Consider the following 14,494-nt stretch of genomic DNA (forward strand, 5'->3'; position numbering starts at 1 on the left):
CAGGCCGAATGAGCTGGCCACCTCAGCAGCAGATGCTGCAAAATGACGAGTGGCAATAGGTATTGGTGGACAAAGCTACCATACGTGTGTCAGGCAGCCAGTGGCAGAGCAACATGCTGCAGTCCCCGGAGTGGAGAACAGGCAGGGGCAGGGCTGGTGAGCGTCCCTGGAGGGCATGTGCCCGGCATGCATCCTGGGGGGGGGGGGGAGGCCGCGATGGCACCCTTTCCCCAAATGGTGCCCAGTGCGCTCACCCTGCCCCCCTCAGTACACCAGTGCAGGCAGCCTGTTCTCCACCCTCATAGGCTAGGCTATTGCCCTCAGGTGTAGTGCAAAACATTGCCCCATCTCCAGTGTTGACATAAGAATCAGCTGTTACTCTAGTGAACTTCTTTACATAGTGGGGTGGTGGTAGTGGTTGCTATTTTCACCTTTGCTTCAAGCAACAGAAGGTCTTGGGTCAGTCCCGGTTCCCACATATAGAAGCAAATGGGGCATTCATCAAAAACATTTTCCTTTTCATCATTTCTTTAAGAGCTTGTAAATCATAGCCTTTTGGGGAGTATTGGTTTGTAGATTAAGTGTAAGAATGAACTTAGAAAACATATCCTCGTTGTTGTTGTTTTAAGCAGCTTGTGTGATTTTTGTTTCTCACCCACCCTTCCAATGTGCTTAACCAAATATACTTACCATGCTACTAAAAATAAAAACAGGGAGAGGAAAACCCTCCTGTGTTGGAATGATTTCGGCCCACAGGAGGACTCCCAAAAGTGGAATATGTGACTCACCATCTTTTGGGGATGTTTTCCTAAGAAAGAAACCTGGGGCAAGGGGAGATGCACAGTCTCCAAAGTGGGAAGATAAATATACAGGGACTTTCTAACCAAATATATTGGTGGGCGTAAGAGTGCCAGTCTTTACTGAACAGTGAGGGGGCCAAGACAGAAAGGAGAGGAAAATCCTGCTCACTGAGATCTAGCAATTTGAGATTTTAACCTGTCTGGAATTTCCCTCATTGGATGAAATGGATACAAGCTACCTGTATCATCACAGACACAGATAAATCTTTTTTCACACATTTGTCAAACATATTCAGAAATGATTGTGATCCATATGACACAATTACAGGAGATGCAACTAGGAATCAATGTGGCTGAGCAACTGAAAACAGCGAAAGAAATAAAGCAACATTTGAAGCACCTTAATATACTTTTGACATTTGCCTTGCTTTGTTTAGTACGGGCCTTACCTACAATGGAGAGGATGACAACCACAAAATCAAAAATGTTCCATCCAATGGTGAAATAATAATAGCGCAGGGAAATTAGTTTCAAGACACATTCTCCGGTGAAAAGGACTATGAAGATCAGATTAATCCGGTACAGAATATCTTCCATTTCTTTACTTTGGTCATCTGTTTCGACCATCATGGTGATCATATTAAGGCAGATGAGAATCATAATACTGATGTCAAATACTTGTCTTGTCACAAAATCAAAGACCATGCCTTGATATTTGTTCTGAGGTATAAAGAAGAGATATTAAATCAGTTAAGGATCTGGTGTGCACACTGCTAGATTACAACTTAATTAATAACATAGATATAGACACACACAATAAAAACATAGTGAAACATCACACAAAAACTTTTCAGTCCGGACTACCTTCAGATGTCTTTAGAAGTACAAATAGTTTGCACATATGCATGCCCAGTGTTGGGAAATATGGAGGGCACAAGGAGAAGGGGATGACAGAGGATGAGATGGTTGGACAGTGTTCTTGAGGTTACCAAAATGAGTTTGGCCAAACTGCAGGAGGCAGTGGAGTGCCTGGTGTGCTCTGGTCCATGGGGTCACGAAGAGGCAGACATGACTAAACGACTAAGCAACAGCAACATGCATGCCCCAAACCAAGAAAAACAAACTCACTTAAATGTATTCAAATATTGATTGCTCTCTCCAATTTACAGAAAGCTTAAACTCACTTCTCATTTGCTGTTTTTAAAATGAAACTTTCAATCTAGAATAGTCTCACTTACCCCTGGTCTAGGAATAGGCTTTTGAGGCTTTTTAGACCCCAACTTTTTCATTGCATTGTAGTACTTTTTCTGTTCTTCTGTCATAAAGATATCTTGACCTCCAAAGTAAGGGCATAACATGAAAAAATGGTTATAACCACATTCTCATAGATGGCCTATACACTTACTTGCATTTATTCCATATTCATAATCAAAAGAAAAACAAATATTGGGCTTAATTGGTTTTTACAATGAGGTTCTTCCAGATTTTCCAGCGATGCCGGTAAAAGGTGATACCCTTTAAATTGTTGTGCCCATTTACTGATAGTAGAATAAAATTTTTAATTTAGGCTCAATTCAGTAAGATTGAAGATTTTATGTAGAAATTGGGTAGGGAAATTGTGGCTTTCCATATGTGTCCCAGGTAGCACAGATAATGGTTGAGGTGATGGGATTTGTAGTCTAGCAACATCTGAAGGAGCACAGATTACCCACCCCCAATATAAACCTTAACTGCCCCTGCATTCTGAGAGGAGGTGTGGTCAACCACAAGACCATTCCGCAAGAACTTCTTTCCAATGACCAAACATTGCAGCTCTTCAATGTTTTGCAAGGTAAGGTTCTCTCCCAAACGGCCATGAATATGTATAAGTCTCTCCATTTTTCCCTTTAAAAGTCAGAGCAACTATTTCATTTAATTGGTTCACATGATTTAGCCAAAGTTTTATGACGTGAGCTTTAAAGGTAGCGCAGGTAAAATACTTATCTTCTTTTTTTGCTGATTGAAGTTATCAATGATGACGCCAATGAATAGATTCAGGGTGAAGAATGACCCAAAGATTATGAAGATAACAAAGTAAAGGTACATATAAAGGTTGTCTTCATACTTAGGTTGCTGTCCTACCTACAAAGTAAGCGAAATGATTGTGAAACCTCAACATAGTTTATTTTTAAAAAGCTTGCAAGTTGGCATCAAGACAACTCTGGACCCCTCCAGATGTGTGAATGTGTGTGTTTTGGCAGGTGTATAATTGAACATGTCAATGATGTAGTAATAGAGCATTAGTGACAAATTTATACGGGGGCACCAACACACCTTATTAGTTCTGCGATGCTTCCTCAATGTTACTGCACTATTGCCATCTGGAGGGGCACTCTTGCACTCCAGCACAACAAAAGCAATACAATGCTGCCAGATGCCCCCACCGTTTGTGGTATGAAACAGCTGCAGGATTGTGTACAGCCACCACCATAAGTACAAATGATCATAAAGTCACAATGCAAAAGCACTTCCGGCGGGCCCCATAGCAATGCTATATCTTCACTTTAATTGTCAGCATGCCTGGAATTCTTTATGTTACGATGATGGTGGTATTTCTTGTACCCCGTCCATCTTTAATAATAATAATGATAATAAACTTCTTCTACCCTGCCCATCTGCCTGGGTTACCCCAGCCACTCTGGGCAGCTTGCAGCAAAGTATAAAGGAACACAAACCAATTAGGGTGCTATTTAATTTGAACATAATCCATGTTCACATTAATGTTATCCTCAAGCGCATTTCATCAGCAGAATCCTAGAGTCTTTGTGCGGCAAAGAATGCAAAGTACTTACATTTCTTGAATCAATCGCTGCATACATAATGTCCATCCATCCTTTAAATGTAGCCTGTGTCAAGAAAATATTTTAAACATAAAACTCTGAACTCGCAGCCGTGCTCAATGTCTTGTACCAGAGTTACCAATAGGAAATGCTCCACATATACATATGCTATAAAGGGGGAGCTGTTCAAGCTTTCAGTGGGCTTGATTCTGCCATGCAGTGGAATCCTATACTAGTCAAAAATAAGTTCCGTTAAGTTCAAAGAGACTCGCTGACAAGCAATCATGCCTCCAATGGGAATAAGCCCAATTGACTCTATGGAACTCATTCTGAGTAGACATGCATAGGATTGTGATGTAAATTTGTTAAGCTTCGTTCCCCATGAAATGAAATTGGTCCCAACTAAATCAAATTGGCATGATGGTCATGACTTGGCTTAAGTCCCACTAATTTCAAGGAGGCCTAACTTAGTCCTGCTCCAGCTGATACAGTTAAGAAAATTAAGAAGCAAACACAGGTTTCAGTATTTCAGTTCATTATACAAAGCACAGCTACAAAAGATGATACCTTTGGCAATATGGAAATAAGGTACTTTAATGTATCCTAAGATATAACAGGCTCATAAAGAATTTAATCCCCCTCTGCATTTCTACTACAATGATACTTATTATCACAGGAGCAAACTCCTAGAGGATGAGGTCCTTTCATCCCTCCATAACATATTTGAGGGGCTGTCCCCCCAAGTTGATGGGCATTGGCATTGAAATTGTGTGCGTGCATTGCGTCTTGCGATCAGTGATGCAGAGTGGGGCTTAACTGCCCCACTTCAAATATTTTATTCAAGTTGACACCCCTGCTTATTATGCATGTTAAATAACAGAGGAGGAGAACGTTTTGTTGTGCAAGCAGAAATCCTTGCAGGGATAGAACGATTTCCTTAGTGCCATGCTGGATTCCACTCACAGTGTTCAATGGGACTGACTCCCCTGTCGGTGGGATAATTATTCTCACCTACATGCCCACTGCCCATTCTAATGCAGAAGAGTCCATGCTACCAAAGAAGGAAATCCAGATGCTCCATTTATTTATTTATTGTAGGTTGGTGAGCAATTACAACACTCTAAAGAACTATACTTGGGACGCGGGTGGCGCTGTGGGTTAAACCACAGAGCCTAGGACTTGCCGATCAGAAGCTCAGAGGTTTGAATCCCCGCGACAGGGTGAGCTCCCATTGCTCGGTCCCTGCTCCTGCCAACCTAGCAGTTCGAAAGCACGTCAAAGTGCAAGTAGATAAATAGGTACCGCTCCGGCAGGAAGGTAAACGGCATTTCCGTGCACTGCTCTGGTTCACCAGAAGTGGCTTAGTCATGCTGGTCACATGACCCAGAAGCTGTACACCGGCCAGTAAAGCGAGATGAGCGCCGTAACCCCAGAGTCTGTCACGACTGGACCTAATGGTCAGGGGTCCCCTTTACCTTAAAGAACTATACTTAAAGGATTGGTGTTTTTTAAAGAAATGTCAGCTTCTTGTTATATACTATCCAACCATATTCACTGATTTCACAAAAATTCAAGTACAATTTTTATTCTCAACCAGTGCCACTAGCGTTTATACTTATAGTCCTTGTTCAGATGATCCCGGCTAAAAAGCACTAATCTAAATAAATGACTAGGAGAATTATGCATGTCAACTCTCTCTATGAAAGAAGTTTCCTAAGATCCTTTAGCAGCATACTTGAGCATCACCTTGTAGCTTGACCAAGAAATAAAACCCTGGGTAAGGCTATGCAGAATAAGAGATGGGACCAGTGGCATAGCATGCGGAGGGCAAAGGGGTGATTGCCTTGGATGCTAAATGGTTAGGGACACAAAAATTCAACACCAGGTGCTGCCTCAGTACAGCTGCGTACTTCTGTTGCTGGGCTTCATTGAAAACGGCTTCCCCATGCAAACCAGGAAGTGACCTCTCCAGACAACAGGACAACTCTTCTTTTCTTATCTCGGCAGCTGTGATCTTCTGGGTGATGCAAATGGCTCTGGGCACTGGCAACCCACGCTATGCCCCTGGGAGGGTCTACAATTCTATACTAAATGGGACTGATTTCTGAACAGACATCATATCATATCATATCATATCATATCATATCATATCATATCATAAATATATCACTTTCCTCCAAGGAGCTGAAGATGGTGTGTGCATCTTTTCCACTTTTATGCTCACTGTGAGGTAGGTTAGTTTGAGAGTTGGCAAATAGCTAATGAGCGACCAGAAAGTGAAACTGGATGTCCCAAGACCTAGTCCCACAGCCTCAAAGTAACATTTTAGGCTACCTTCATTTTATATTCTGGCAGTCTACCATGATTCCATGACCCTCTTACCACTGAATTCGTAGCAAATTCCTATGAGCCTGATCAGACTGTAAGTCACAAAATAGCTGAACCAACTTTTTATTGTACACTAAGTAAACAAGAAGTAGTCTGTAAAAAGTGTTCACTTACTACTTGCAGTAAAGAAAGATACCCAAATCCCACATTATCAAAGTTAACTTTCACGTTTTTCCATCTGGCAGATTCATTTCTTTGTATGAGCTCCTTACACTGACTCTCATTGAAAACTTCTTCGATTGTGAACATGTCACCAGTTGTGGTATTAATGCAGTGGTAGAACTTGCCAGCAAACAAGTTTACTCCCATGATGCTGAAAATTAGCCAGAATATAAGACAAACGAGAAGCACGTTCATGATGGATGGAATCGCTCCTAGAAGGGCATTCACAACCACCTAATACACAAATAGAGGAGGGGAAAAAAGAGTATAAGAATACTTACAGCAATAACATAATCACTCTGTTGCACCAATGCATAATTTTTCTGTTTTATTTTATTTTTTAGAGTGAATTATTAAATTGCTAATCACAATTTTGATTGCAACAGAGTCCCTATTTTAAAGAAAACTTTCACATATGCAACAACATCAAAGATGAGAAAACTAAAATACTTAAATAAAAGTAAAAACTAAAAAAACCTGATAATAGTAACATGAAGATTGTTGATCTCTGTAAAAAAAGAGATATATGTTAAAATACTAATACAGAAAATCAAAATATAAACTGAAATGATTGTATAATTTCTTTAAAACTAAAAACACAAAATGTCAATAATGTTATCAAAGAGAATTAATCAAGATTAGTATATATATATATCTTGTACAGTTAACCATGCATTATTATTACAAAGATTAATTTCTTTGCAGAAGAAAGCCAGACAGTTTTGCAATATGTGCTTATTTAAATAATCACATAGTTTATTTCAAGCTCCAGTCTTTATTGAGAAAATGAATCTATTTTCAGTTTAAACATTTTGTTTGAAAATGAATAAATGAAAAATTTGTATGTCCTTATAGTTAGGTGTTTAATGAAAGTATCAAAAACATTTAAACACATTGGACTCCTTGACTAAATCAAGAAACACCTTACTTTATTGACTTACAATACATCTGTAAGTTTATCTAATAAAACATGACTGGGAAGAATGCTATCAAGAAACCTAAGATGTTAACGAGCCTAAGATCCCTTGAGTGGAGTTCCACTTGTGAAAAGGTCACTCCCTCTGCAGTCCCCTAGATATCTGCTCCGGGGGTCCAAGGGGGTGGACTGGAGGAATCTGTGATTGTTTACTCTCCACCTTATGTTACTGGGAGCCCCTGTTGGCTCAAAGGACCTTCTAGAAACAGAATGGCACCTATAGATCCAACCCAAGTTTTCTTTCCTAACCAAAACTGCTATACTGTTTTGGGGGGGATGGGGACGGTGGAGAGGTTATTAATATTTAAATGTGGAATACACTTCCTTTTCAGCATTAATTAGCATGGCTGTACTCCAACATGTAGGCACAGAACAACCACAACTTTATTTGAGGAATCCTCTCCAAAAACCCAAATCCTACTGATCGGGTCTTTGGCAGAGAAAGAGAGAGAGGGTTCCTGACCACCATCATTTTTCTAATTGATGGGATTTAACTTTTTCCCCAAGAGGGCTCTTCATGCACAGTCCACAATCCATAGATCGATGGATTGAGCAGCAGAACTACACAAGCAGGACCTATTTGTGGCTTCATATCCAGGGAGGGATACGCATGCAGAAAAAGCCTGTAACTGGATCAGGGAGATATGCGCTTTGTTTACAATTAGTAAGTTTTTAAATGCATGTTCCCAGCATCAGTCACCTTCAGAGGAGTGAGCACTAGAGGCCTGGTTTACAAGTCTCGTTAAACCATCGTTAAAATAAAACCACAGTTTGCTGCAAATGTGCAGTGTTCTGGTGTGGTGCTGGGAAACAAGCTTGCCAGAAACAATCCTTGGTTACCACTTGCAGTTTCTTTAGAGAGAAACAAACCACCGTGATCCCAGGATTGATTGCAACCCTGCCTAGGCTTTGTTTCCCGGCAGCAGAAGAGGAGAAACGCTTGTGGTTTTAGCAGCCTGCATTCGCTCCTTATACACAAGCCATGGTTCATTTCAACAATGGTTTGACCACAATGTGATGCGCAAACTGTGTTGCGGTTTTTGCAAAGCCTTGCTGACTGTAAAAATACCAAGGAACAACCAGAGCAGGCCCTCAGAACCCAGTCCAAACACAAGTTATGAACGCGGGGGGGGTGTGTGTCCTTGGAGCTCACACAGCTGCTTAGAAAGCTCCTTTCCCAACTTATAAAGTTGTGTGTGGCAGTGCTTTAAAATGATTTTGCTTCAAGCCTGGCTAACTACGGTGCAGCAAGGTTTCCTTTCTCTCAAAAGCGTTCAAGGTTAGATCATGCCCCCTTCTCTCAACACCACTTCCCATATAGCCGCATGCTGTGGTTATTGTGGAAACAGCATTCTAGGCTCTTTTTGCTGTACTGCCTTCTAATGCGACAGCCTAAACCTTGAGCAGTGCTGTGGGGAACTCAAGTGACTATGGGGCCATCTTGACTAGCGGATGGTTAAATAGAACCTGATATACTAATAGCAAGCTCATTCCCCAAGTGCCTATCCTTACATAGGCAAAACAGCACCATCCACACACAAGATTTTTTTTTTTGTGGGGGGGGGACCCAAGGTTAGCAGAAGTAGGAAATTATTTAGGGAAAAACTATAAAAGGAAGGGGCCCCTGAGAGTGTATTGAAGACTGAGCATGCTCAGTGGGCACAGAATGTTGGGAGGAAATGGAAAACTTCTCGGTAGTGGCGCCCGCCCTGTGGAATGCTCTCCCACCAGATGTCAAAGAGAAAAACAACTACCAAACTTTTAGAAGACATCTGAAGGCAGCCCTGTTTAGGGAAGCTTTTAATGTTTAATAGGTTATTGTATTTTAGTGTTCTGTTGGAAGCCGCCCAGAGTGGCTGGGGAAACCCAGCCAGATGGGCGGGGTATTAATAATAATAATAATAATAATAATAATAATAATAATAATAAACTGTGGTGAGTGGAATAGAGTATCCTGGAAGGGGGAATGGCTGGTTGAAAGCCTGAGCAGGAGCATTTCACACTACAGTATTCTGCTGCAGGTTCTCCTTTCAGGATAATGTTTTGTCCTATAAGGTGGAACCCAACATGTAAATTGGAAGGTTACAGTACAGGTAGTTTGCATGGCAGTAAAAATCAGGGGAAAGGGAGGAGCTGGCATGGCGATTGAATTATCGCATTATGGTGGAACATAATGCTTGGCATTTAGAGGGCTTTTGGTCAGGGGATATTTTGGAGCTGAAAGTTTGTTTATTCTCTTTTCTTTCTCACAAGGAGACAGTTTGATATAAATAAAGTCACAGAACTGGTTAAATCTCAAGTATATGAATTTTTCTTCAGCCTTAGCAAAATTCACTTGAAATGCTCATCATTTCAGAACAAATGTGTTGGCAGGGGTGGGGAAGTTCTGGCCCTGCAGTGCTGCTGGACTCCAACTCCCATCAGGTCCAACCAGCATGGTCAAAAGTCAAGGATGATGGGAGCTGGAGTCCATCAACATTTAGAGAGCCATAAGTTAGCCATTCCTGGTGTATTTCAGTCTTGGTTTCACCTTTCTTACATAGCACTCTACTGTGGAGTTTGAATAACCCTTCCATGACCAGAACGCCACCTTTGACTCCAACCCATTGATCTTAGCCTTTGTTAATGTTTCTCTCTTGTCATTATTTCTGGCCTTATAGAATGAAACAATCTAGGGGTGAAAGCTGTGTGAAACAATCAAGCTGTGAAAAGTAATTAATTATTGCAGAAGGATTGAAGAAGGAATTAGCTGTCCACCTCACCCATAAAAATAAATTGGCTATGCAAAGATAATTCAATAATTAGACCTGGAGAAACGGAAAACATGTTTCTGATTCTGTCAATTGTAAAAAGAGTTATTGCTGCATCAATGTAAGAGGCATTTTTAAGCATATCCTGAATTGTACAGAATAAAGTTTGAGATACCAATTTGCTTTTCATGTTGCTGCCTCAGAAACTGGACTGGAAATTTGAAATATGATATCACTTTAAAGCAATCAGCCAGAAATGTGCATAAGACATGCAAAACTAAAACTGCAAGGTGGATTAATTTTTAAAAACTCCTTTTCCGCTTTACTGCTCTAAGAAAAATACATCAAGCACGGCGTAACATGCTCTCTTTCAGTGAGTTTACACATAAACACATGCTTTACATATTTTGAACTACTGCAAGATCATTACATTACAGGGAGTTTTAAAAATGGTAAATATAAAGCAATGGGTATATTCAAATCTCACTTTGCATGTAGTTATAAGCATTGATCTACGTGCACTGAGATTAGAATATAGCTTCCAATCTGAGACAGATTTACCGTAATTCACATAAAAGCAATTATTTACTTTGCCTTCCAGCACCTCTGTGGAGTTAGGATAGTTTAAATTTACTTTTGAATGTATTTAAACAGTTCTCACAATAACACAACAGTCTTGCATTTTTTAAACGTTTACTTTGATAAATAATTCCCCTGTCCCTGTTGTGCATGTTAAAATAGTTGTTATACTTCATAGACTTACGTTCTCCTTAGGTCTTGGATTTTTCTTCCGCATAGGAATAATTTTACCAATTTTCGAACAGAGAAATCATATGAAGTTAATTTAAAGCTCCACATTTAAATATAATGATACAAATATGTGAAAACCCAAACTTGATAGGTAAGAACAACAGGTCAGAATTTTAGGTTCTGATTTCATGGGAATTTTTTTTTTTTGCAAGCTGCTTTAAAATTTGGTGTGGTCCATTCCACCAGTCAATTAAACAAAACCATTTTTTAAATAACACATTAAAAAAAAAAGACGGTTGATGCTTGACCTCAGTTTCATTTAAATTTGAACAGTATTTTTTATCGCCAACTAGACTACAAAGCGGTTAATTAAAGGTCTTGTTTATGATGCCTTCTTCCCCTCACAAGACTGGCCCTTAATTCTGTAACAGTTTTCATCTCTCTAAATTATCCTCAAATCGACATGCAGTGCTTGTCATCTTTCACTCCAAAGTAGCCTCTAACCCCATTTGGCTCTTTGGCTGCTTCAGTCAGAGGTCATGAATTCCCACTTCAGCACCAGACTCTGAACACGGCTTGTCAGCAAAACCTGGTATTATTTGAGTCATGCTGAGAATGGAAGTCCCAGAAGACCAATAGCAGATTCTACTGGAGAAGCTTTGGAGTCCCTGTGGAAGATTAGCAATGCCAAACATATAAAGATATTATAACAAATTTTGTGAAGCATGCTATTGGGCCCAGAGACAGCTTCCAGACAGCTGTTTATTGTGGGATCAGTACAGTCATACCTTGGATCCCAAACGCCTTGCAAGTCGAACGTTTTGGCTCCCAAACGCCCCAAACTCGGAAGTGAGTGTTCCAGTTTGCGAACATTCTTTGGAAGCCAAACGTCTGACGTGACTTCTGTGGCTTCCGATTGGCTGGAGGAATGCAGCCAATCGGAAGCCGCACCTTGGTTTCCAAATGTTTTGGAAGTCAAACGGACTTCTGGAACGGATTCTGTTCGACTTCCGAGGTAGCCCTCCACTGATCACGCATGCAGGTTTCTTCAACATAGCATCAAAATATCTGCTCATATGTCTCCCCCCCATTTAATCCAGATTTACACTTTCTGCAGAACATCCAGTAGACTAAGAAGAAAACCTGGTGCCCATGACTCATTTGCAATGTCAGAATGACTTGCTTGTAATATTCTATCTCTATATGGAAGCACTGCATTGGCACTAGTTCAGTGCTGCAGTTATCATGGAAGAAAGCAAGGAGGCATTAATGATTTTCATTCATCATTTCTCTGCCACCAACCCAATCCTGCCTTTGCCATGTCCCCACAAGATGAAGTTGCTGAAATGAAAACTGTCTCGAAAGAGTGCAGTTCAGTGACTCCTTTGAGAGCTGGTCAGGTTTTATGTCTGGGAATTTTTTTTCCCTGTTCACGAATCATTCATTAACAGACACATTGATTTCTGTGAGTGTATAGAGCTCTTTCTAAATTTGGGCCAAGTGCTTTGGACAGATAATGTTTACTGTTCAAGTTGTTTGTGCCCTTAATCCATTTAATCTGTTTATAATTGACTTTGAATTATCAGCCATATGTTGCTTATTTTGTTCTTTGGCTTAATGAGAGATACCCTTTAAGTGGGAGAAAATGCACAGGAAATTGTGAAAAACTGACACTGTTGTGTACACAACTCCTTGGTTCCTTTTAAATATCATTAAAGAGAAAAGTCGCAACGGAGATTGTGAATGGAAAAATGAAACCTAGTATAATCATATGCCTTATTCATATGAACCAGATGTGTTTCGAAATTTATTTATTTTCAGGTTGCCATATTCTTGGTACTCGTATTACATGAACATTTAGCAGCATTGCTATTCTTGTAGATTACTTAGGAATGAGTACAAAGGACAACAGTTCCCCAAACATTTGTGCCAACAAAAACATATTTGCAAGAATGTTCATGAATAGTAAATAAAAAGAAGTATGAACATGGATAAACCAAACAATCAGTTAAAAAACTGAATGAATGTTCGTGAACACTACAGCAATTGACCAGCTCTTACCCTATTCCACTGCTGACTTCTCAATTCATGAATTTCTTGTTTAAAAGGATTTGTTGAAATTAAGGGGTGGTTAGATGCACCTGAAATTCATGTATCGAGTCAGTTTCAATTTATAATATTTCTTCTTAGAAATTTTGAAGAAAATATATGCAACCTGATGGATACAATTTGAGGAACTGAGCTCCAGCATTCAGAATTTTGTTTCATGGTACTGATGTGGCTTTTACATCTCATGACTAATTAGACAACATGTTCTGTTATCAGCTGCCCATCTCACTAGAAAGGTTTTCTTTTATCATTATTCAAAAGCTGTTTCCTCTTATGTTTCCATGAAGTGGCAAAAAAAAGCATTCTCTAAAAATAACAGGTTTGAACAACATGCAGTTTTGATCAGGTTATCTAGGGAGTGTAAATGAATGTTTTTAACGGAAGTCTTTGGAGTTTTGCTGGTGACTTCAACACAGGCACAAATTCATCCAGTAACTTTAAGGAACAGAAGAAAACAGGGGTATAGTGCGGTAAGGAACTTTTCCAAGATAAATGTTAAGCAGTGGTCCTGACTTACCCCAGAAAGAAAACATGTAACACTGCATGATTTGTGTAGATAATGCTGGGGGATTGCTGGAATTACTTTAACTGTTTTGGAAATTATTAGCTATTGTGAAAAAGAAAGAAAAATAATCCATTGAGTTTTCTGGTTAAATTAGTCACGTAAGCAAGTTTAGTCCAATCAGTGAGACCATAAAAAAATTAAATCTTACTGAGTTGTCTACATGGTATGATTACTAGTTGTCCTTGTATGCCACTAGGTTTAAGTAGTTCATTGTCAAAAACTGAGAGAGGGAAAGAGAGAAGGACAGAGACCTATATGGAGACCTGATAGTAATCAAATTTGACCTACTGAATGAAATTCTAAACTGAAGCCATTAATTTCAGTGGGAATAAATTAATTCTCCGTTAATTTAACTAACAAGAGAGCTTACAGATCTGAATTTATGAAAGCAGCACACCCTTTCAACAAGCTGTGTAAACCAGATAATGAAGTAAAAAATATTTAATTTATCAGAAACAAAATGACACAGCATCAACTCACCTTTCAAATCACTATTAGCAAATCTGACAAACTCCTCAAATCGGCTAGAAAGTAAAGTAATATAAATGCACACAGCTTATGCGTGGTACTGAATAAAGGGTTAAGGTTTGCTAATGAAGCTTTCTGCTTATCTATTACCGATAAATGTGCAATAGAATGAAAGGGCAGCATTTCTGCATGGTTTTGTCATTCCTCACAAAGGCATGCACAGAACATTCCTTACATTTAGGCATGCGTTTTATGTCTGGCAGACTTTTCTCTCATTTCATCTTACCCTCATCCCTTCAAATCTTGACAAGGCCCGTAAAGGTCTCAGAGCTCTCAGTGTCCTAAGGGATTTGATGGCTCCAAGTTCTGAGTAACCCAATGCATTTGCTGTTAAGCTAACCAATGATACCTGTTAAAAAAAATTAAGAAAAAGAAAAATTGCCACTTTGCATCATATTATGCTATAAGGCTTTGTAGATTCAGGACTGTGGAGTTTGAAGGAATCACAGGCCTATAAACAATCAAAAGCACATCATCCAGTACATCCTGTGCCAACTTTGGACCTTTAATTCATACATTAGCTCACCATATAAAAGTTGGGCGAATGGGTTGCAGTGGTCAAAATGGGTTTTTCAATTGACTCTGGAAATGTGTAACAGGGCCTAGTACAGCTAAGAACAAATATTTCAATACAACAAGGGGTAAAA

General features: G+C 39.6%; 1 protein-coding gene across 4 annotated transcripts in view; it reads right to left on the minus strand.

Moving 5' to 3' along the window:
- LOC307215727 (sodium channel protein type 1 subunit alpha) overlaps window positions 1-14,494 on the minus strand; it is a 106,063-nt gene that overhangs the window by 3,838 nt on the left and 87,731 nt on the right. For all 4 annotated transcript variants that reach the window (XM_079975360.1, XM_079975358.1, XM_079975359.1 and 1 more), the window contains exons 21-26: window positions 14,074-14,196; window positions 6,122-6,403; window positions 3,628-3,685; window positions 2,784-2,917; window positions 2,039-2,143; window positions 1,250-1,520 (exon numbers count right to left, since the gene is read on the minus strand). In XM_079975360.1, coding sequence (XP_079831486.1) covers window positions 1,250-1,520; window positions 2,039-2,143; window positions 2,784-2,917; window positions 3,628-3,685; window positions 6,122-6,403; window positions 14,074-14,196 — 973 coding nt within the window. The remainder of the gene's footprint in view (window positions 1-1,249; window positions 1,521-2,038; window positions 2,144-2,783; window positions 2,918-3,627; window positions 3,686-6,121; window positions 6,404-14,073; window positions 14,197-14,494) is intronic.

Source organism: Podarcis cretensis, assembly GCF_951804945.1.
Source record: "Podarcis cretensis genome assembly, chromosome: 1".
NCBI lineage: Eukaryota > Metazoa > Chordata > Lepidosauria > Squamata > Lacertidae > Podarcis > Podarcis cretensis.